At 37.5% G+C, this 25,010-nt stretch overlaps 1 protein-coding gene across 7 annotated transcripts in view; it reads right to left on the bottom strand.

The window, feature by feature from the left end:
- The window catches only part of LOC109423211 (sodium-independent sulfate anion transporter), a 151,912-nt gene that overhangs the window by 10,297 nt on the left and 116,605 nt on the right, over nt 1-25,010 (bottom strand). For 2 of the 7 annotated variants that reach the window (XM_062846062.1, XM_062846059.1), the window contains one exon: nt 1,621-1,789. In XM_062846062.1, the coding sequence (XP_062702046.1) occupies nt 1,621-1,744 (124 nt within the window). In that variant the 5' untranslated portion in view covers nt 1,745-1,789. Of the gene's footprint in view, nt 1-1,620; nt 1,790-2,935; nt 3,806-15,116; nt 16,491-25,010 lie in introns of those variants that run through there. The other 5 variants (XM_062846060.1, XM_062846061.1, XM_062846058.1 and 2 more) reach the window with 5 other exon arrangements.

Genomic DNA, 25,010 nt, shown 5'->3' with positions numbered 1-25,010 from the left:
CTTCGCTGGACCTTTCATGGGAACCTACTTCATCGTGTTCGTCGACGCCTATTCCAAATGGCCAGTGGTCAAAATCTTGCGAGACATCACTACAGCAACAACAATCAACGCCTGTAGGGAATTCTTCACGACGTACGGAATACCATGTGTACTGGTTAGCGATCATGGTGTCCAGTTTACATCAGGTGAGTTTCAGAAGTTTCTAAGGCTGAATGGCGTTTTCCATAAAATGGGTGCCCCATACCACCCCTCCACCAACGGGCAGGCGGAGAGATTCATCCAAACCTTCAAGAATAAGATGAAAGCTCTTCGCTGCGACAAAGTGGGAATGCACAAAGAGCTTTGCAACATTCTCTTGAATTACCGGAAAACCATCCACCCAACTACAGGCAAATCCCCATCTATGATGTTGTTCAACCGCCAAATCCGATCCAGACTCGATCTAATGCTGCCTAGCTCGGAGTGTTCGGATAAAGTTGACACTAAGGTTCGATCAATTCCGGAGGGAGGAAGAGTTGCTGCTCGTGACTTTCTGGATAGCGAAAAATGGAAGTATGGATACGTCGTCGAAAAACTAGGTAAGCTGCATTACAACGTACAACTCGACGATAACAGGATCTGGAAGCGCCACATTGACCAGCTTCGTGAAGTGGGACAGAACCTTCGCACTGAGCCGTTTGTAGATCGTCCACCATCTCCAAGGAACTTGCGGTCGCATTCACCCCAACAATCGCCTACTGCGGAGCCAGTGGGCACTCAAAGTGCTGTTTCATCAACAAGGACAAACGCGGAGTCCCCACAAAAACCACCTGCTTTTTCCATACCTGATGACCAACCACCGATACCAGCGAGAGTACCAGAGGTACCTATCCGGCCGGACGTAACAGGTGAACCAAGCCGATCTGAACAGAAGCCAACGCCTAGACGTTCGAATAGAGTGTCGAAGCCTCCAAGAAGGTTGGACTTATAGTAACATGAAATTCTTATTAAGGGGGGAAGAGCTGTTATAACTTTAGATTTTCTCTCCGTGTCATTATTTTCTATACACAACTACTTCGATGTTTTTACTTCTCTTACCTTGACTGTACTGTGGTACTGACCAGTTATGTAAAACCTAAGATGGACGTAATACAGAAGTGAATTTCTAATCCGAGTAAAAGCGCGTTTCTACCGTGAAATAACCGAAATTACCCCGTGAATATTCTCGGTTACAACAGTACCCCTGTCGCATTGGTCAGCAGAAAGCTTCGTTAATCTATCAATGGCGAGAAGGTGCCTAATTGATATTCAAAGTAAGCCATAACACCGGCTATAAACGCCGTAAACGGCCATTCATTATATTTCGGTGGTTTTGTCAGCTGATTTTCAACGTGTATGCCTACAGCGTGTCGAACAACACATTTATCACCCTGAAGAAGAAGAAAATCACGTGATTGCTTTAGTGATGAAACCGTAATATGTAACCACAACTGGGATTCCCAAAAAGAAGAATGAAGATCTATAACGTAGTCTATCAGCTTGTCCAAATCATTGGTATTGGATAGTTCTGCCTTCCAGACAACATTCACTGTTACTTACTGTAGTAGTAGCATAATGGAAAACAAGTTGTAAGTTACTTACAAATGAATTCATTCGATCCGGTGAGACCACCATGGGGCTCTCCGTTTGGCATTGTTATATCCAACGATGAGCAGTTCATTCCTTCGTTGATGTAAGAACCGTCCGGGCTGACGTGTGATCTCATTTTGCCGCAGTTATGGGAGAACTTTCACTACACGTTTTTACAAATCTGAAAAAAAGAAGAAAAAAAACAGATTAGAAATGTTGACAGAGTTAACACATTTTATTAGTAAAATTGTCTGCTAATCCACAACTTAAGAGGTAGTCTTTCCCAGGGTATAAAATATTCACAGTCACTGTAAAAAAATCAGCTCATGCTTGCCTATAGCTTCACTGAATATGCAAAACCAAACTGACATTGATAATTTTCTTATTTACTTACTCACTCGTTTTATAGCTAGTGAATAGTATTTCAACAGAGGAAAATCTCATAAATATCAACTCGGTTTCAAATCTTATTACATCTATTTTTTTTCTACAAAAAATGGCTGATCAAACCTGTTTTCTTCCGTAAATACGATGAGAAAACTGAAAGTTTTCATACCAGAGTAGTAACTGCTATATTTTTTTCACAACTCTTCTGGAAAAAAGAACCACAATTTGCTCTTTGTGTTAACAACTGAGTTTTGTTCTTACGTTGTTAATCACAGGAACAGTAAGAGATTTAAGCACAACTTTCCCAGAGTTTGAAATTTTCATTTTCAATGAGTACAATCAACGTGACTTTTAAAAATTCCTAACTGAGCGATCAAAATACAATTAATTTTGGTGAGAAAATTACTTATTCATTGATTTTTCTGTCACTGACAATTTTCACTGAGCAATATAACTAGACCATAACTTCTGATTATACTTCCAATCACCACAAAACTTGTGTAAAGTAATTAATTAGAATACTAACTATCTGCTACATTTGATCTTTAAGTCGAATTGTGCTTATGTTAATGAAAATTGGACATTTTACGATCTGCAAGACAATATTCATGAAAGAGCCTTTGATGAAAAAAGAGAGACATTCAGCTGACAGTGAATGTGGCCAAACACGTATGAAAAATGAAAATGTCAACCTTCACTTTGGATCTTCGATTTTTTTACACCCTGCCAAAAATTATTGATGTTGTTTAACTAGAAAATTTACACTTTAAGATTTGTACAAGCTATCGCTGACTTTTTATCGACTAGCATAATCATACAATGTGCAAAATGACAGAAATTTTAATTTTTTAGGTGTTTTTTTTTTTAATTTTTTTAGACCAATATTGATGGGTTATTTTTTTACTAATGAATTAATTATTTTCTTTATTTTTGAGATCACCTTTTACTTCACACTAATCACTGGATACGCCGATTGAAAACACTGAATATTACCGGCTCTTAAATGTATTCTTATTGTACTGCGATATCACACTGGGTAAGCACTTACTTCCTTCTCACGAGGAAAAAGCTTGACAACTGAAATTGTTTCAATATTATTTTCCTCTTCATATGCACAATTTTGTACCAGCCCATCACTGCAGTCATTCATAACGTATTTGTCCCCTCCTTAGCGCCGGAAACATGCCGGTCTGAGACGTACGGCAGGCAAGAAACCTGTTAGACGAACGCGCCATATGAAAGGGAAGGCAAAACTTGCCGCCGCCGTCCCCAAGAAAGACTTATCGCGCGCCGCCGTCTGTTCGTTCGTCTCCTCGAAGCGTCTAGGGTTTACTGGGAATTTCCAGACCGATCTGCTTCGAGCTACCTCGATCAGTGTCGACAGCAACTGCCTAATTCCGACGGACGCCCGGCGGTAGAATGGGCTGTGTCCACATAGTGCACAGGGAAAATTTCCCCGCCAGACTCCGTGGAACCTGACTGGGCATCACACTTCTTGCGGTAACCACGTGCGTCAATGGGCTCAAGTTCAAACTGAAAACGTCATCGCGTTGATTGGATGAACGAGAAGTGTCTGCTCCAGGTCGCGTGGGTGTGGTTTCGGACAAAAAATATGGAGGTCTCGGCGGTAGGCTTTTTGCAACTGTTAGATAATGCAAATCACGTGATGAGTTAACACGCTCAATTAGCATGGGCAAAAGGAAGAAACACATTTTGTCAATAATAAAGAGCTAAAGAATTTCTCACAATAATCTCATTTAATGAATGAGAAACGCTTTTTTATCGAACAGCCGAAAGATTATTACAACAACAACAAAAATTAATTTTCGTTATGTACTTGAAGTACCGAAGAACGGAGAAACTTTGAAAACAGCATGAGATTTCCCAGGTATGGACATCATAAATTAATGAATTAGTAAAAAAAAAGTGCATATGCGTGTAAAAATATATATCTGATACAAGGCTTGATAATGGCTATTTAGAAATTTAAAAAACTACGTCTGACTTTATTTAACCATAATTATAATATTGACATGTTTAAGATAGTCTCACAATGTTTTAAATAAGTATATTTCTTTTACAAACTTTAGAAATAAAACATTTGTAAAATTCTTTGTTGTGCAAAATATTAAAATGAAATGGTTGAAACATACCAAAGTAACTCCGTTTCACGATGAGTGAGTTTTAAATTTTTAAAGTTGCTTGACCTTTTATCCGTTTCCTGTTCGTTTTCTGATGGTATTATCGCAAATACAGTTTCAGGACCAAAAACTGAAAAATCACATCAACTTCCCGAATGGTCTCATGAAAATCTCACAGAAGTAAAGGTTATGCGTTTAAAAATATACACACCAAATTTTGTGTTCGTCTTTCAGCAATCCAATTTGCTGAAAGCAGTCCAGCAATCCATCGATTTACTGATACACAGCATTTCTGTCGCCGGATTGCTGAAATTCAGTAACATAATTTACTGAATCCTGTACAGCAACTTATTTTTTGCTGGGTATCAGTACTTCAGCTATCTAATTTTATAAATCGCCGTAATTCATTAAAAACTATACAAACATACTCGCGAAGCCTTTTAATTGCTGGAAAACAACAATAATTATTTATATGAATTGCTGGTTATTCAGCAAGAACAAATACGTATTGCTGATAGTTCAGTAAACGAGCTGTTACTTTTTCGCATTCGCGCATTGCTGGTTTTTCAGCAATCGATATTTTGCTGAAAGGATTGCTGGTTGTACAGCACGTCAAATTCAGCAAAATTTTGCTGATTTCCAGCAATAAAAATTTGGTGTGCAGTTTATTGGTTAGATTTTTTATAAGAACTATGTCAAGTTTAAAAAATGCTTGGGAAATTCTGACACAAATAATTTCAAGCATGGGTTTACGTCCCGAAAAACAGCCTGTAAGTACTGTCATTGACAATTATTGTTACGTCAACTATGCGATTATGGGCAGTACTGCGAACTACACACCAAATTTTTATTGCTGGAAATCAGCAAAATTTTGCTGATTTTTGCCATGCTGTACAACCAGCAATCCTTTCAGCAAAATATCGATTGCTGAAAAACCAGCAATGCGCGAATGCGAAAAAGTGACAGCTCGTTTACTGAACTATCAGCAATATTTGTTCTTGCTGAATAACCAGCAACTCATATACAGGGTGTTAGGTTCCTGAGTGCAAACTTTTAAAAGGGTGATAGAGGACCATAAATGGTGAAAAAAATTCTTCTACGCATATGGTCAAATCTCAACCGTTACGTAGTTATTGAACTCCCCATGTTTTTGACTCTTATTGCCTTAACTGGCTATAACTTTAAAATGGTCAAACTTAACGCAGTTTTTTTGCCCTTATTCGCACGATTATTGGATTTTCTATCGAATGGCGTCTTTGAATCGATTGGTTTAGTTAAATAACTAAGTTTTCTAGAGCAAAATAGCTAAAAATAGTGTGTTTTAATTGGTTTATGTCAATTATCTTTGGAACATGCGTAATGAATTAAAATTCTTTCTTTGGCAAAGTTGTGGCCCCTGTTTCACTCTACAATTCGTTCTCTGACGCCAAACTTCTAACTCTTATCGTTTTCTTGCAATTTTGATTTAAATGTGCGGCACAGTGCGCAAAAAAGAGCTTACCATGACGATTTCAAATTTATGGTCTGAAATGCGATGTTTAAATCGAATTTGCAAGAAAACGATAAGAGATAGAAGTTTGATGTCAAAGAACGAATTGTAGAGTGGAACAGGGGCCACAACTTTGCCAAAGAAAGAATTTTAAATTATTACGCATTTTCCAAAGATAATTGACAAAAACAAATTAAAACACACTACTTTTGAGCTATTTGCTCTAGAAAACTTAGTTATTTAACTAAACCAATCGGTTCAAAGACGCCATTTGATGGAAAGTTCAATAATTTTTCGAATAAGGGCAAAAAAACTGTAATATGTTTGACCATTTTAAAGTTATAGCCAGTTAAGGCAATAAGAGTCAAAAACATGGGGAGTTCAATAGCTACGTAACGGTTGAGATTTGACCATATGCGTAGAACAATTTTTTTCACCATTTATGGTCCTCTATCACCCTTTAAAAAGTTTGCACTCAGGAACCTAACACCCTGTATAAATAATTATTGTTGTTTTCCAGCAATTACAAGGCTTCGCGAGTATGTTTGTATAGTTTTAACTGAATTACGGCGATTTATAAAATTTGACAGCTGAAGTACTGATACCCAGCAAAAAATAAGTTTGCTGAACAGGATTTAGTAAATTAGGTTACTGAATTTCAGCAATCCGCCGACAGAAATGCTGTATATCAGTAAATCTATGGAATGCTGGACTGCTTTCAGCAAATTGGATTGCTGAAAGACGAACACAAATTTTTTTTTTGAAAAATGAAATTTTTCAATTTCATTTCAAATTTCATGAAATTTGGTTTGTGAACCCCGACGAAATTCGTTTGGAAATGTGTACGCTATTTCGGGAATTTTAAAAACGGTGCGGTTGAAACGAACAATTTTCTGACAAACAGGTATGCATCCAATTCGAAAACAAGTAATTACGGCACCGATTGATTCCGTTCTTTTTGTATTCATACGTGCTCACTCCTAACAAAAAAATACAAAAATAAGAAACAAAACAAACAGCGCTTTAATCTTTTGTTTTTCGTGGGTTGAAAATGGGAGCCACATGCTTAATGAAAACTAATACCCTATTAATTCTACACTCAGCAATCTAGCGATTTTTTTGTATGGCCGCAATAATATCCAGCTTTTTACCATCAAAACAAAGGTATTGCAACGTAATAAAATCACACTCAGAAAAATGAGCTCTTTCTTATTAGGCTATAGAAAATAGCTAAGCTGTTTTAGATATTTCAGAAAAATATCGAAAAGTTTTTTAAATTCAATTTCTTATCAAATTTTTGAAGACGTTACTTCAAAACTGGCATAAAAAGTAGTGAACACATCTGCGCATCAGCATTTTTGTTCCATATTAATTCGGATTCCCAAAGAACATGTGACAACTTCCAAAGTGTATGCGATCGCAGCAAGCTTTGCAAGCACGCGAGCGTTTTGAACTTTGGTGTCATAGATTTGTTCGTGCTCGCGAAATTTAGATTTGGAAGTTTAAAAGTTTCGTATGCAGTGCTACTTTTCCAGTTAGAAATGTGTGTAAAAATTGATATCAGTGAAAATGAGAATGGCTTGTGATAGCTTGGGAAAACTGCATTCAGCACGGTGCTTGAAATTAGTAGTTTACGCAACAAGGTGCAGAATGACGATTTTTACAGCACTAGTCGTACATTTATACAACGAGGCTTGCCGAGTTGGATAATTACGACGAGTGCTGTAAAAATCGAGTTCTGCACCGAGTTGCGTACATCATTTTTTGCAAGTTCAAAAACTACCGCTTGAGGATAGTTTTCAACCAAATTTTTCAACTAACTGCACACTGATGCTCATAGCCTTGTTTAAGAAAATCTGATCGTAGCAGGTTATACTGTGCAGTTGTCAAAATTTTTCAAAACGGCGAAAGCATCAGAAAGCATCAAGAAGTTGGTCAAAACTCAAAACAGTGCTGTAATGGTTCATTACGCAACGCAAATCAGTGTTGTAATGAACCATTACAGCACTGTTTATTTGATGTGGGAAAGTAGGCCTTTTCCTGTCAGATTTGCGTGAGGTAAAACAGCCTATTACGATGAGAAATTGCAAAAAGGCAGCATCCATTTATTACGTAACGCTAAAATCGAGATTTTTTGACCCCCCCTCCCCCCTCCGTAACGCTTTTTTGTATGAAAATCCTAAAATTTTTGTATGGACCGTAACGCTCGGCCATACTCCCCCCCTCCCCCTAGAGCGTTACGTAATTTGTGGACGGCGCCAAAGTAATTTACGCAACAAGGTGCAGAATAAGCACGAGTCGTACAATTATCCAACGAGGCTTGCCGAGTTGGATAATTACGACGAGTGCTGGAAAAATCGAGTTCTGCACCGAGTTGCGTACAACGTTTTTTGCAATTTCATAAATTACCCTTAAGGATAGTTTCCAACAAAAGTTTTCCATCAAACTGCACACTGATGTTTATAGCCAATGCTTAGGAAAATCTGATCATAATAGGTTATACTGTGCAGTTGTCACAATTTTTCAGAATTGCGTCCAGAAACCATCGAAAAGTTGACTAAAACTGGAAATAGTGCTGTAATGGTTCATTACGCAACGCAAATCAGTGCTGTAATGAACCATTACAGCACTGTTAATTTGGTGTGGGAAAGTAGGCCTTTTCCTGTCAGATTTGCGTGACGTAAAACAGCCTATTACGATGAGAAATTGCAAAAAAGATATTTCGGAGGAAAGTTGCAAAATTGAAGAAATTGTTGAAGGTAGTTCTCAGAACTACCTCCCTTGTGTAATGTTCGGCTGATGATTCTGCCATGAAGATCAAGTGATAACTATTTTTGAAAACAATAACCTTGACTGAGTTTGAATAGATTCGGAATGTAGCAGCAACCTATCGATGTTGACTTGAAGCCTTCAATAGGTGTAAGAATGTTAGAAGTGACCCGTTTGGATAGAATAGATGTTGTAGGCTTGCAAGGTTCTGAAGAGAGTTTTAGAGTGAAAAGATGCTCGAAGGATTCTGGGTATCGGTAGAGTATATGTGCAGAAAGTAGCTGGCGGTGCTACCATCTCAAGTAACAATCTTGATTCTATTTGGTTCTGGCTGAAGACGGTGTCCGTGTATTTTTATTTTTAATTGTGACTGCTGAGCACAATAGTTCAATATCAGGTTACCAGTGGATTTTAAAACATCCTCAATTATGAGAACATTTTCGATAATTCATTGGGCACTGATTTGGACGAAGTGTGATCTATAATTAGGAAGTATAAGAATGTGGAAGCTCCGGGTGACGACGGAACTTTCTATATTTTATTAAAAAACTTTCAGAAAGTTGCTTATAATTTTTGGCTAATATATTTAAGGTGATACGGGACGCCGTGTTAATTTTCCTAGCCTCCCTCTTTTTCTAACAATTTGCCTCGCGATTTTTATGGTAATCTCGATTTCTATCGCACAGATGAGGCTAAAAAACAATCAGCATGTGCACTGCAAGTGAGCATACACAATGATAGGTTTTTGTTTCATATTATGTAGTAGAATGAGATTACCATCTTTGCAGCAACAGAGCAATGGCGGATGTTTTCCCGACCGTCCCGTTCGTGCTTAACAAATGTTTTCAATTGGTATTCTTTCCTGAAAAATGGAGTTATCGTCCAATTAGCTTACTATCATCTATCAAAAAACTTTTTGAAAAACTTATTTTAAATAGAATAATGACTCACATTGATGGATATTCTATTTTTGCCAATAAACAGTTTGGAATGTCCAGTTAGTCTAGTGGTTAAGGCTATGGATCGCCAATCCGGAGACGGTAGGTTCGATTCCCGTTCTAGTCGAGAAAATTTTCTCGACTTCTTGGACATAGTATATCGTTGTCCTTGCCTTACAATATACCAATTCATGCAATGGCAGGCAAAGATAGCCCTTCAATTAATAACGGTGGAAATGCTCAACGAACAATAAGTTGAAGAGAAGCAGGCCAAGTGTCAGACGGAACGTAGAGCCATAAAGAAAAAGAAGAAGAAGAAAAGAATTTGGATTCCGCCAAGAACATTGACATAGAAAGATAATTCGATAGTGTTTGGCACGAAGGCAGGATCGAAAATTAAAAAAATTTAACTTTCCAATACATTTTGTATGGAGCACAACCCGGCGCATGGGCTGTCGGTGCGCAAGTTATTGGCCAGTATGCGGATTTCAGAAAAGATTCGCAATACGGTGCTCCCTCAACTAATACGCATAAGGAACATGCAATGAATAGGCCACTCTTTGAACGACCACCTCCGAGGTACTGCACTGATTACGTCACGCTTTTAGGGGGAGGGGGGATCGCAGAACGTGACGACCCACACAAAAATATTGAGGTCCCAATAAATTGGTTGAACGAAATTAAGTATCTAGGAGTCTACTAGTTAAGCTTTACTAGATAAAAACTTAACTTTTAGAAACCACATAAAAGTACTCAAACTAAGTGCAATAAATAAACCTACTAGAAAATCAAAACTCACAAAAACAAATTTATGATTTATAAACAAATTTTCAGACCGGTCATGGTGTACGCTGTCCCAATATGGTCGAGCTGTTGCAATACCAGGAAGATGAAACTTCAGAGTATTCAGAAATTTTGAAGTTGCCTTCTTGGTATAGCACTCCATGAGTTGCATCAAATTTTCAATATAGAAACATTGGAACAGATGTCAACAAAAATAATTGCAAATTTTTGTCAAAAATCTTCTGATGCTACCATTAGCTCTATATATGTTTAGTCACAGAGAACAGACATCCAAGTCCAGTTCCGAAACTGTGTAAGGAATTTAACGGCCATTTGAAATCAGCAACACAAGTGGCAATAGCGTGGCGCTGCAATCGGTTAATCTCCCATACTAATTAAATTCACCACTTGAAATGTTTCAATTCACCACTGACTGTGGCAATATGGTGTTTGGCGGCGTTAGTGTTGTCATCGTATATTGGTTTGCAACCTTACTCAAGTGAAGATTCAAACCCTTACACAACTTTCTGATTGAAATTTGTTCTAGCCTGGATGTCTGTTCTCTGTGGTTTAGTTTAAGTTATTGCTATTCTGTATACTAAGTTGTTCTAAGTAAATATAAACATATTTGAATCATTCAAAGAAACCGATTATGAATGCTGTTTATCTAGCAATTAGCATCATACTGCAAAGTATAAATCATAAAGCCGTCCGTTTTCACTCGTTGGTTTTACTTATAGCCTTGTTCACACGTACGGTTGTTTACACACCCGAAAGTGTTAAAATTCGAATACAAAAGAGCAAGTCACGTAAATTACTCTAGTCAATATTTACACGGATTTGCGCAAATTGAGACGTTACATTCATTGCGCAAGATATATGTTTTGGAAACACGGGGGTGATCACTTCGTCAATAATATTTGATATGGATATTAACACGCATAAATATATTTAATAATTTATGGCAGTAGTTTATGCTATAAAAATCTTTGAACTGAAATTTAGATCGCAGCAAACTTCGTTCAATTCTCTGTTTAATTGTTTAGTTGACTGTCAAGGAAAAAAAATGTCATCTTTCTGTATCGAATGAGAACCATTTTCATATCATTTTATTTTATTTCCAAAATACTAATGGGTTCTCCAACATACGTTAAGTTTTAAATGACAAAATTGGAGCTCTTTTTGTAGTCCAAGGTGGTCCAAGACTACTGAATCCAAAATAAGCATTTCCAATAGGAAGCAATCAGTGAAGTACTAGATAGAAAGTAGTGAGCTGGATTTTTGTATGGTGAGATGATCAGTTCTCCATTTCTGCAATGAAATGGTGCAAACAGCATGGGTTAAATGGATTCTTGCCTAATTTAATGCTATTTGAGCAAAAGTTTGGGTAACTGTGTTGTTGAAGTTGCAAGAAATAAATAATACAACAACACAGTTACCCAAACTTTTGCTCAAATAGCATCAAATTAGTTAAGAAATCATATAGCCTGATTGAGAACTGATCATCTCACCGTACAAAAATCCAGCTCACTACTTTCAATCTAGTACTTCACTGATTGCTTCCCATTGAATTGCTTATCTGGAGTCACCAAAGAGTCACCAGTAGTTGTGGTGTGGGAACTGAAGATCCCACGGATTGACCGAACCGTAGAACAAATGTAATTCTGGACAGATCCTGGCATGTTTCCGGTTATTCCGAAGGACTTCTGCATTTCATTTTGTCAGTGTAGCATCCGTATAACGTGGGTTCCGCTGGATCTACTGAGGAGCAGGTTGAAGAGTAACAATTAGGAACGGATTTGCTTGTCCATTCCATCTTTTTTGCAAATCAAATTTGAAATCGCGCATTTCCCACCTCGCTGGACCGTTTCCTCTGTTCGGTACGTGATATCATATTTATACGATAACTACGAAATAAGAAAACTGTACAGGTGGATAGGAAATGCCTGATACTTTTCTACGTTAAGATCAACAATCGTTTCTTTTATTAGATAATAAACGCAATTAATAATAGTTTAATTTCCAAGCACTTTATTACCAATATGAACTTTATGTAGAATTCTAAATGCAAGCTTCAGATGTTGGGAATTCAGAGATTCCCAACAAGAAATTTTGCGTTAGATCTCTTTCAAATCAGAGTTCATAAAGCATTGGCCGTTGAACTCGTATATAGTCTGCAGGATAATAAATGCAGGTAGAAATCCGCGAAAATTTCCTGTCTATTCATCCTACAATTAAAGAGAGATTAAGTAAAATTCAATCAAATTTACCTAAATGTTAAGAACCATCGCTTCCGAAAATGTCAGACACAAACAATCAACAGCAGGACGGCAATGATTGCTGCGATTGAAGATCGTCATTTCAGTTCAGTGAATGAAATTTTATAGCATGTATATTTATGGAATTTGCATAAATATATTTAAAATTCGCTAATATTATATGTAGTTTATTGCATTGCTAACTGGACTGCGACAGAGTGCGGAATCTTAAATAAAAGTGCGATATTGCATCAAATCGTTCCGGTGTCTTCACCGCACTTATTCATCATGAGCTAAAGAATAAGTGCGATGAAGACACCGAAACGATCTGACACCAAATCGCACTTTTATTTGAGATTCCGCACTTCCTCGTCGCACTTTTAACTGCGCAATGCGCAATATTGAAGTGATCAACCCCGTGTTTGGAAACAATATTCCTAGATATTAACTTGGCGTTGTCCATAAACAGCGTAGATTCATGATTAGCCATCTTAAACAGCAATACGACCCCCTCCCCCTCATAGACATTTATCCAAACAAAATTTTCGAAATTTATATTATCGGTAGACTTTGTCCAGAACCTTTATCCGTCACATCAGCAGCGGCTAGACGCGGATAACGACGGACAGCAGCGAAATAATGTGGATTTTCTCGGTTATCATGGTAAATGACATTCACCTTGTTTTAATGCAGATGCAGAATAAGCAAAAGATGATACATGTACATGACGTGGAATTTTTAGAGATAGGAACCTGAGATACTGGTCGAACTATCACGCAGCATTCAACTAGGTCGAACTAGGCAGCATTCAAAGAATGGAATCAAACAAATGCTCTTCAAATGTGTTTTGAAAATCCTAAAATTGTCTGAAAATGTGAAGAATGTACAACATTGCAAATATTTGAAATTACTAAACCCATTTACACTGATTCTTTGGGTACACAACTTCACAAGATTTCCCCTTCAAAAGTACAAAGTTCGTGTTTGATTTTGAAATTTCTTATTCAGCTTCGAAGGCAAGAATCGAAACCACACCCAGTGGCAGTCACAATACGCCTGTCGGTAACGATGATCTCGAAGCCCACTATGTGTGGAGATTGTGGAGACAATTTATTTAGTGTCGTGAAAATCGAGAAATTTTGATTTTTTGTAAAAGTATGTATCGATTTTTAAATTCTCGTTTTTTATTAAATAGGAAAGAATCGGTGAAGTTAGATTGAAAGTAGTTAGCTGGATTTTTGTATGGTGAGATGATCAATTCTCCATTTCTGCAATGGATTGGTGCAAACAGCGTGGGTATTATGCGTTCTTGCTTGGTGCGGTATGAGAAAAAGTTTGGATAACTGTGTTGTTGAAGTTGCAAGAAATAAATAATACAACAACACAGTTACCCAAACTTTTACTCAAACAGCATCAAATTACTCAAGAAATCATATAACCCACGCTATTTGCATCATTTCATTGCAGAAATGGAGAATTGATCATCTCACCATACAAAAATCTAACTCACTACTTTCATTCTAGTACTTCACTGATTACGTTCTATTGTAAAATCAGCTTGAAAATAGCAAAAAATTGTACTAATTATAACACTAGTTTACAGCATTTTTGAACTCGGTAAGCTGGTGATCATTTTTAGTGTAGAATCATGCCCTGAGTTCGAAAACGCGAAGGAAAAAAAATACAGTAGAGCGGAATTTTTTTCGACTTTCCATACAAGGTTGATGATTTGAAATCGATTTTTTTTTTCTATTTTTAAGCAACGTCACTCACTTCACACTTCTCATGCTCCGTAATCAATGCTCCGATTGAGCTGAATTTTTTACTGTAACTCGCCTACATATGATATGTCAGAATTTTTAGATTGTTTTATTCTTATTGAAAAAAATACATTTCTTCATATATTTTGGGAAATTTGGCTAAAATTTAAGGAGATCGTCCCTAAAACCCGCCAATATCTTGAATTTCATCAATCTGACGCAAAACCTGCGTTCAGATGATCGAATGCTATTGTATTCAGCTTTTAATTCATGGGAAAAGATTTGAAATTTGTTGAACAAAACGCAAGTTATTTGAATTTGAGTAAATTCCATATTTGTAAAAGTTGTAAAACTCGATATTGAGCTAAAACTCAAAAAACTGCCCTACTTCAAATTTTTTGAAGCACGGTTTCGAAATCAGTACTAAATTGTACTTCAAAAATTTTGGTCGTTGACAGAAGTTCAAGACTTTCGTTTTATTTTGTAAACTAGTGTTACCAAAGTTGTCACAATTTTTGTAAAACGTGTTTGCTACTAAGAGGTTGACTATGATTACAGTCCAACCAACGGATCAACTGAAAGCACAAATCCAAAACAAAACCGTTACTAGAGGGCCTTGTGGTGGTGTCCTTGAGGGACCAGTATATCATAAAATGGTTTTATTTGGCAAACGGGAACGTTTTTTTTTTTTTGAAAAATATCACTTTTTTATCATTAAAAAAATAACACTAATATAATTTTTTTTTCGAAATCGTTAAAGGGCACGAACTCTCAAAAAAATGTTTAGAATCAGTTGAGAACTGTTTCCGAAAAATTTGAAAACTTGACACAGCATTTTTAAGAATCCATAGTTTAAGATAGAAGAATTAAAAGAAATCGTTTTTTTTAAACATATATAACTCCTTAATGTCACTGTTTTGTATGGGAACTGTTGTAATATTGAGTGGCTTTTTTCTAAACCTAGCCCTTTTTTGAATACTTACATCTTGACTTACATATAGTAATATCGTTTAACATCCGGCTTTTAAGATGCCTTTTACTTTGGAATATCAGAACTAATAGCACATAATAATTTGATTTGGCTGGAAATTCTCTAGTACACTTTTCGATGGGCTTTTGAAAAGTACAAATCCGACTGCTTGATTCCCTTCGCTATTGCACATTCGTTTCCTAATTTATCGGTACATGTTTGTATTCAAGAACAAAGGCCAAAACATCTACAAATATCACGTTTCCGGTATTCAAACTTCTACGGAAATAACTGAGTATTTGATTCACCTTGTGCTCCCGGATTCAAGGAAATGATTTGAGATCTCCTTTCACTTTGCACCAAATGCTTCCTCCACTGCTGGTAACTAATCTCTTCAGGAAATCAAGGCAACACTTTAAAATGCTATATCCTCTTAGTTGGTCGAATCACTTTGATAGTCCCCGCGTTTATTGGGCTACCTCACAACTTGATCCCACCACGATCGAAATATGACTGCGCATGCTGAACCTTTTTTACCCCATTGATATCATAACAAACTCTCGCTCTGGAATCAAACAGTACTAACAACCAATCCTACAACAACTCTATACTACAGACAGCAACGCCACAGACGACTGTGATGACGGGCAGCGTGGTTGATTCCTAACACCCGCGAGCGCTAGCTATCATGCCGGTATGCTAAACAGCAGGTACAGACCAAAGCTCCCTGTTTCCCACTAATGTGTAAATATAATTAGTGGGGCCACTGCACAACTGCACATTCCACCCCGCGAGTACTCTACAGCTACACGGTGCGACCGCCAGCGATCGATCCTCGATCCAGGCTAGGCTGCGGGGGATTCCGAGTCGGGGGTGATACGCATCGTCTGTGGTTTTGCTGGTTCCGAATCACTTATTTATTACGACTGCAAAGGCACATCGGAGGCAAAAAGTCACCCGGTTCCTGACTTGCAACACGTTTCCACACGTGTTTTCTAGGCATGACAGAATTCCCCCCGATCACGTTTGGACGGAATGGCTAATCAAGAATGTATGGGGGTAGGGAAAGATTAAACAGAGTCGCGCTGTCGTATGTCGTATGTTCAAGCCGTTATTTTGGAATGTGTCTGATGGGGATTTTGCCTAGATTATAGAGGAAATTATACACAGTGGGAATATTCATTTTTATGACTTATTTAGCGCACACCGAAAAGCGCCTCAAATAAGCATTTAAGTTTACGATTATCGTTATAAGGTAGCGTACACAGGTTACATCACGCTTTTAAGGGACTTCCCCTTAAAAGATTTTAATACAAGAGAATGCCCAAAAATAGTTTCCAATAAAATGTTATGTTTATTTTTTTTCTGCTGAGAGAACCAATTATCGTCCGCACCAAGAAGACGTGGTGGGGAGCGAGCTAGGTGGAAAAAAAAGTACAATCGGTTAAACAAAATCCTTGCGAAATCTAAGGATTTCTGAGTCAACGAACTTCGTTTGTAAAATGGCGATTTCATTTCCTCTGATGAGGAAGTTCTGGAATGCTTATTCAGTACACACTTCCTCAGATGTGTGGATATTACAACGAATGTCCCGGGAATGGACATCTGGTTTTCTGGAGAGAAGTATTTCAGACGGCATCGTATGATGGATCCCTTCTCGAAGGTAGAGCTGGTGCTCAGGTAAGGCTGCATCAGTCTTACTCACTTTTGGTACACACTGCATGCACCATATTCCAGGCCGAAATTTGTGCAGAGTTCAATCATGGGCAAAATAATATACTTCTCTTCAATAGCCACTGCTACTATTAGAGCATTTGCTTCGACCAACTCTAAGTCAAAGTAACTTATCGCTTGTCGAACTCGAATCGAAGGGCTGTATTCAACAAACGCTATGCGCTACTCACAGTAGTATGGGTACCTGGACATTCTTCCAGGCATTGTACTGAGCCACCTCCAAAGGTGACGAAGTATCTTGCAAATCTCTCACAGCAGAATTGCAGCATGCTAATCAAAGCATTGCATTGATCGGCCACTGTCGACTCAGCTAGCATATGACGAATATTCAGAAAGCTTATGAATTTGTATATGATAGCGGTAAATCCGATTATAGAAAAACGTATCATTTGATATGTAACTGTGAAGTTTTTGCGCAACTGCGTTTCCGAGTGCTCGGTAAAATTAAGATCGTAGCAAGCCATTGTGGACCCTACGTGCAGAGGACCAACGCGCCCTTGGTGTTTTCGAACGGAAGGTGTTGCGTACCATCTACGGCGGAGTGCAGATGGAAGACGGGACTCGGAGAAGGCGAGCTGCATCAGCTGCTGAGAGAACCAACCATCGTCCATACCGCGAAAATCGGGAGGCTACGGTGGGCGGGTCACGTCATCAGGATATCGGATAGCAACCCGACTAAAATGGTTCTCGAGAGTCATTCGACCGGTACAAGAAGACGTGGAGCGCAGTGAGCTAGGTGGGTCGACCAAGTGGAGGACGATCTGCGGACCCTACGCAGAGTGCGGAACTGGAGACAAACAGCCATGGACCGAGTGGAATGGAGACGGCTACTTTGTACAGCAGAGGCCACCCCGGCCTTAGCCTGATCGGTAAGGTAAGTAAGCAAGCCATGTGAGCAAATGTGCATACAAATTGGTCAGTAGCATTGTTTTGGTCCGCGTGGATGTTCGATTAATAAGGCGAATTTTCAATTAGGCTGATGAACTATTCAGTGGAATCTTATCGAACTAACAGTGAAAATTTTAAATATGTTAGAATGGGGTGAAGCCCTAGTTCTGTGTATAATATGCTCGTAAATCATTCCCCAATGTCTTTTAAGACGTTGCAACACCAAATAAAAAGAAATTGTGACCTCACCCCAAGCCCGGATTAAGGGTTGTGGTGGTCTGGGGTCGAAGCGGATATGGAGGCCCCTCGGAAGTACACATGCGATGAGCAAAAACAAGTTTTTCTTCGTTTTTGAACAGTACTTGAGCAAAATGAACAATTAAGTTAATGTTCAGCAAGCAAAAACAATGTTTATGGGGGCCTTTAAAATGTGGGAATCCCTACCCAACGATACCTTTCCTACTAATAAAGGGGCTGTCCATAAACCACGTGGTCATGAGGGGGGGGGGGGGGTTTCGGCCAATGACCATTTTGTATGGACAAATAAAAATTTTTGTATGGACTAATGACCACGCGGGGGGGGGGGGGGTTGAAAAGTCCCAAAAAAATGACCACGTGGTTTATGGACAGCCCCACAGAACCCTTCCTTCAACCTTCGGTGGAGACGTGCGATAAGCGCCAACTTTCACACAACAAAGGTTCGTACTCGTACAAATATTCCTTCCCTCTCCTAACCTGACTGCAAGGACATGGCCGGTGCCGTTATTGTACCGTTAAGGAGACCCTCTGAAGGTTGCACAGAGAGAATGATTGACCACTCCCAATCAATTATTCAGTTGATTCATTTTGCAACTGTTATTGGTTCTGGTCAATCACGCAGTAGTAACAGCAAACTCTCTTTTCGCTATATGCGTTATTAAAGTGCCCTTTGTGGAACGCTTATGTATTAGTGCCCTCTTCCAGGGTATTCTCTATTTCCCATTTCCCTATATGTCCCTGCCTCCAACCCAATCCTAATTTCCTTTTTTACCCTTAGGTAGATGATTAAACAGACTTTTATTATGGCGATGGCACACGAATGTCTCGAATAAAGGATATCGTGCCTGTGGCGACGGCCTTCTGAAACCTGAAATACTTCTTATTCTTCTTTATGGCTCTACGTCCCCATTAGGACTTGGCCTGCCTCGCTTCAACTTAGTGTTCTTTGAGCACTTCTGCAGTTATTAATTGAAGGGCTTTCAAAGATTCAATTAGCCGTCTAATTTGCTTGCCCCCTCTTTAATCCCGCTTATTTTCGTGGTTATCAAACAGAATGAGTGAGAAAAAAGAAAAAGCTGCACACGCTACCCGAGCAGAGTCTGATAGCAAATTGAAAATTAATTTTGATTTTGTGATATTGCAAATTTTGATAACTCAGGTTGTTGTCGTTTTGGTCGTTTTAACGGTTAAAACATCAAAAATGAGAGCAGAAAAATGTTCCTGTGACAGCAAATTGAAAACCATTCCTGCTATCGATGATAGCAAATTGATAACTGTTTTTGTTATCAGCGCAAGAAAAATGAAAAAATGTTAAATGAAGAGTTTTTCGGTTGATATCAAATCCTAAATGCAAGAATACAATTGCACTAAAGATATATCCCTGGAATTACTTCACATAGTTCACTAAAAGATTTAAAAACTATTGTAACATTAAATATTTACATTAATTCAAAATGACAGCAAACCGAAAGCAAAATTTTAAATCAAATTAAGTAAAGATAAAATGATATCAAAATGTGATATCAATTTGTTGCTGAATACAAATCATGTTTTCAATTTGCTGTAATTTTGTTGTTGGACTTTGCTCGGGTAGTTATCCGTAGTTTATACTCGGTCCAATTTCAGACAAGTCTATCCCATTTTCAGTCATCTTTCAAGTCATACTGGAGAAGTTTAATCTGTTTAGTGTAAGATTGATCACACGCTATTCCAGGTATTTTTTCAGAAGCCAATAACCCAACCAATTATTGTATGATTGTATTCTAATTGAATAACAACGGCTCAGTTTATAGCCCTGATAAAATTGACCTGATCTCGATCGGATACGAAATATGAATAGTGCAATAGCAGTGAGAAATCGTATATGAACGATCATTAGCTCAATCATGCTAATGCATAGGTTCAGCAAAGCGTTAAAATGATTGAGCTCATACGAAACTAGATGATCATATCGTCGCGTAGGAACAGGTTGTTTTGTGAATTCACTAAGACATTGCAGATAGCGTTGATGAGAGAAAAGTGTGGAAAAACAATCTGATTAAGATTAAAATAATATAATCTATTACTTTCCGATGTTTTTTGCATATCTAATATTGACGAAATTTTCCACTGTCCAGATAACCTTATTGACTGTGTGAATTTTCCTTATTGCATTGTGACTTTGATATACATAGTGTGGCTGGCATGATATGTTATCTTATAACTATGATTCCTTCAATCAGTCAAGAAAAATGAAAATGCGGATCAAAAACTATACAAATGCAAGTTCATTTTAAAAGTATTGTCATAAAAACCAAGCTTATATAAAACTTGTTGTGCAAATAAATAAAAATTGTCGATACAACACCTGCAAACAATCTGCTCTACACGCTAAGAAGAAGTTACTCTAAAATGAGCAAGATTCACACAAATCTGAGCTAAAATGGGAAAATACAAAAAATGAATAAATTGCATTTCCAGTCAATCAATTTGCAATCACTTTAAACCGTATTAAATATTCTTAACATTATCAAGAGTATACGGCTTAAACTAATGAGATTTTCGCACTTGCGCAAGTGCTAGCGCTGGAAATGCAATACCGTCTACCCCCGTTGGTTTGACCGCATCTAATCTGAACACATTTTAATTTGACCCCCGCTAATCTGCACATCGTTCAAGCTAAAAATGGTTCAAACGTCATTCTGGTCTTGGAACGGAGTGGAACGGAACGCAGAATCAAAACAAAACAGCAAAAAGGGTCACCATCAGTGTGTTTTTCGATGCCAACAGAGTTACTAGAAGTTCAAAATACAAAAATAAACCCCGTTGGTTTGCATGAGGTGTCGATCAAACCACCATGGGTAGACGGTATACCGTAATGCGGGGTCAAATTGATCACTTTAAAACTACTTTTGCGGATAACATTAGTGGCGATAGGACGCAATCAGTGAAGTACTAGATTGAAAGTAGTGGGCTGGATTTTCGTATGGTGAAATGATCAGTTCTCAATTTCTGGAATAAAATGGTGCAAAACAGCGTGGGTTATATGGTTTCTTGCCTATGTTGATGCTGTTTGAGCAAAAGCTTGGGTAACTATATTGTTGAAGTTGCAAGAAATAAATAATACAACAACACAGCTACCCAAACTTTGGCTCAAACACCATCAAATTAGGCAAGAAATCATATAACCCACCCTGTTACACCATTTTATTACAGAAATGGAGAACTGATCATCTCACCATACAAAAATTCAGCTCACTACTTTCAATCTAGTACATCACTGATTGCGTCCTATTGCAATGTCGCCAAAAGAGTTCCTGTAAAATCAGTACCAGTAGTGGATGTCCACGAAATCATGTGACAGAATTTGGTTGAACAAATTTAAGCTTTAAGTTAAACAACTCCAAAAATAAAAAAATGCCATTTTGAGGCGAAATTGATCAGCATGCAAATAAGCATCCGTTAGAAAGGAAAATTGCCTACCCCTCTTAATGTTGCTCTTATAAACCGGATTGATGGGTAGTATGCAGATCGCAAGAAATTTCTTGGCCTATCTCGATGCGTGGAAATTTCAGGCAAGGAATCGCTCAAGAAATGAGAAAGCGTCGCTTTATTCCGGATCCTAGAACGGAGCTGAAACGAAACGCCACAGACAAACAGACGTAACATCATGAACAATTTTCATGGAAATCCATCGCCCAGTGCACACTACCATCACCTGGTGGAAAAGTTGCACGAATCACTGTGTTGTGCAATATCGTCAACAAAAGGCGCTAGTGTGAAACGTCAAACGCATAGAAAAACGATGCGCGCGCCTCTAGTTGTGAAAGCCACAACTATGAAAATTTAAAATGATTGTTAAAAGCGTGGTCGATGGAAATTTTGCAAGTGTTTCGTCTGTTTGTCTGTGGAAACGCCAAATCAAATTTGGCTTGCTGTGTTAAAATTCTTGACCATTCCGGTTACGGAAAAATAATGCACTGATCCAAAATTTACTTAAGCGATTTCGTTTGAAGTGCATACCTCGCATAACGCGTTAAAACTCTTACAACTAGTGAATTTGACACTTAAAATGCAAAATATTTTTTTTAAATTTCCTCTAAACGGCTAAAGGTAAGCAATTTCATTTGAAACAAGTGATTTTTATGACAATAAATGACTATTTATCCAAAAATGATGATTTTTTTTAACCTTCCGTAACTCGCGCGGTTGACTACCTGCGTCAGCACCACGCTAATGCTGAGTACAAAAAGCGAGATTTTTTCAACGTGTTGTACAAAATACAACAGCGCGATCGTTCGAGGGTTAACTTAGTAATGTTCAGAATAGCTACATAACTTCCAGACCTAGGCTCCACAAAAATGTTAAAACAGAAAATTTACGGGAAGTTCTAGTGGCAATCGATTGTTTAGTAGCAATGATTTCAGCTCAGTGAGAAATACATTGCAATTAAAAGAAAAATAGGCAAAACTAACTTGTTTTTCGAAAATATAGAAGTCTACACTCATCTCTAGATATCTACGAACTAAATGAGGTAAGAAGCTTTGGATCATTACGACATATAGAAGTTCCTATTTATGGAATTACTATGTAGTACCCATTGTTTTGTGTTGTTCCACTTTGACTTGAATTCTATTGCCGTATACAACAACGTTTTGCCTTTTTTTCTTTCAATTAATGGCTTCCTGTTCTCGGTTGATCGATCATATTAGATTCCGAATCTAATCGTGAATATTTTTACGAGACGTGTTTTTTTTAAGAATGAGAAACAATTTTGTAAGTTTAGACACGAATTTCCAAGCATCAATAAACGCCTAAAAGTATGCACGTTTGTACTTTCATATACCTACATTCCCGATCAAAAGTCACGCTCAGAAATATGTCATCTTTTTAAGCCCATATCTTCACCAATTTGCGTCCGCTAGATCTCATTCAAAAGATAATAAGTCAAAGTAACTTTGAACATGATTGAGGTGAAATTATTACAAAAATATTAATATGTAAACTTAATCCAAATTTGCCAAATTTTCGAAAAAAAAAATAATATAAACTTACGGCAGTGTCGCTGGAAATCAGTTCGACAAAATGTTAAGATGAAGACGGTAATATAACATATTTTCTATTAGCTTCCAACTGTTTTTTACCGAACTTGGCTAAAAAACCAAGGAAAAAAGGTATTAGGTAAATTAACTCTTGATGTTATCGACCAAAAGTTTGGGGTCACCCCTCAATGTGATGTACCTATGTATATATGGTATACAAAAATGTTATGAAAAGTTAACACATTTCATCACATTTCAAAAAATGAGGCAATTGTACGACGAGTTTTAGTATCTAAATTTTAACAAATATGTGTTTAATATAGGTTTAATGTCTACGCTGTAAGTACCATTCATTATGTTTCAAATAAGCCAAGAAGAATTAAAACTGAATGAAAGATGACAAAGTTATCAGCAAATCACTTTTCCATGTTTTACGATAGTGACTCCAAACTTTTGGCCAATGAGAGGTGACCTCAAACTTTTGGTCGATGACATCAAGAATTAATTTATTCAATAACTTTCTTCTTAATTTTTTTATCTAAGTTTGGTAAAAAGCAATTAAGGACAAGGTATTTGGAGTACATTTCTCAAAATGTCTAGCGTCCCGTTTTTTAGAACCGTTGAACGGATTTGGATTTAAATGCATCACGCTGTTGTCAACCACTGAACAATTAGCGTGATGCATTTTCATCCAAATCCGTTCAACGGTTCTAAAAAACGGTGCTCTAGAAATTTCTAGCTATGTACTCCAAATACCTTGTCCTTAAAAGCTAATGAAAAAAATGATTATATAACCGCTCTCATCTTAACATTTGGTTGACCCATCCAGCGACACTGCCGTAAGTTTATATTCATTTTTTAGAAAATTTGGCAACTTTAACTTAAGTATACATACAGAAATTTTGGAAAAAATCATTTAAATTATGTTCAAAGTTTCTTTGACTTATTATCTTTTGAATGAGTTCTAGGGTTTTGAAATCGGACGCGAATTGGCGGAGATATGGGCCTAAAAAATGACATGTTTTGAGGGGGTGACCCCAAACTTTTGATCGGGAGTGTAGTTAGAACAGTTGTGTTTATAATTTGTTCGTTACAAACATCAAAATTTACTAAAAAAAACTATCAAAGTTACTCTGTTTTACGGTACATCGTTTGTGCATGATCACAAAAATAGGTACAATAGGGAATGTCAGTAATCTCACGCTCCCAAATTAATTCTATTCGAAAACAAGCGATTACGGCAGCGATTGATTCCTGAGTGTAGAATTAGTTAAAATACACATAAATAAAAACTAAGTTAAAATACACATAAATAAAAACTAAAAAAAAAAGCGATTGATTCCGCTCTTTTTCTTTTCATGCGTGCTCACTTCTAACAAAAAACACAATAATAAGAAACAAAACAAACAATGCTTCAACTCTGTGTTTTTCGTACGATGAAAATGGGAGCCACAGGCTTAAGGTGAAACATCAAGAAATCCCATTGCAATTTTGCATACAAACTTTAGAGGCACAAATCTGATGAACGAAGCATCGAACCAAGCCGCACTTGTTAATCCTGGTTTTGCTCATTTGCATAAGGAGGCAGCTTTTCCAAATCGAGAGCATTTGTTTGCGAATTTTAAAAATTGGTGCTCTTGAAAACGTGAGTAGGGGATCAGGTTGGCCATTGTGGAAGCCATATTTGTATTCTTTGATGTTTCTCCTTAAGAAGGGAACCAAAACCCTATCTAAAGTTCTATTCAAACTTTGTGGCTGTCGATTTATGGAAATATTAAAAGTTCAGATTGATTAAAACTTACGTATTGAAAATGTATCTTCTGAATAATTCGAAATGGTAGACACCGTATAATACCAATCACATCACTGTTATCTCACAAACAGGGAATGAAATTCTCAGCAAATTGAGACGAAAAACGGCGTTTTTCGAGCAACCGATTTTTTCTGTTTTTACTTTTCCTGTGAGAAATGATTATCGGTCGTTGCTGTTTGTCCCCGATCAAAGA

This window comes from Aedes albopictus, chromosome 1 (genome assembly GCF_035046485.1).
Source record: "Aedes albopictus strain Foshan chromosome 1, AalbF5, whole genome shotgun sequence".
Lineage (NCBI taxonomy): Eukaryota > Metazoa > Arthropoda > Insecta > Diptera > Culicidae > Aedes > Aedes albopictus.
Note: the sequence above shows the minus strand (reverse complement) of the source record. Positions and strands in the feature narration are given on the sequence as shown.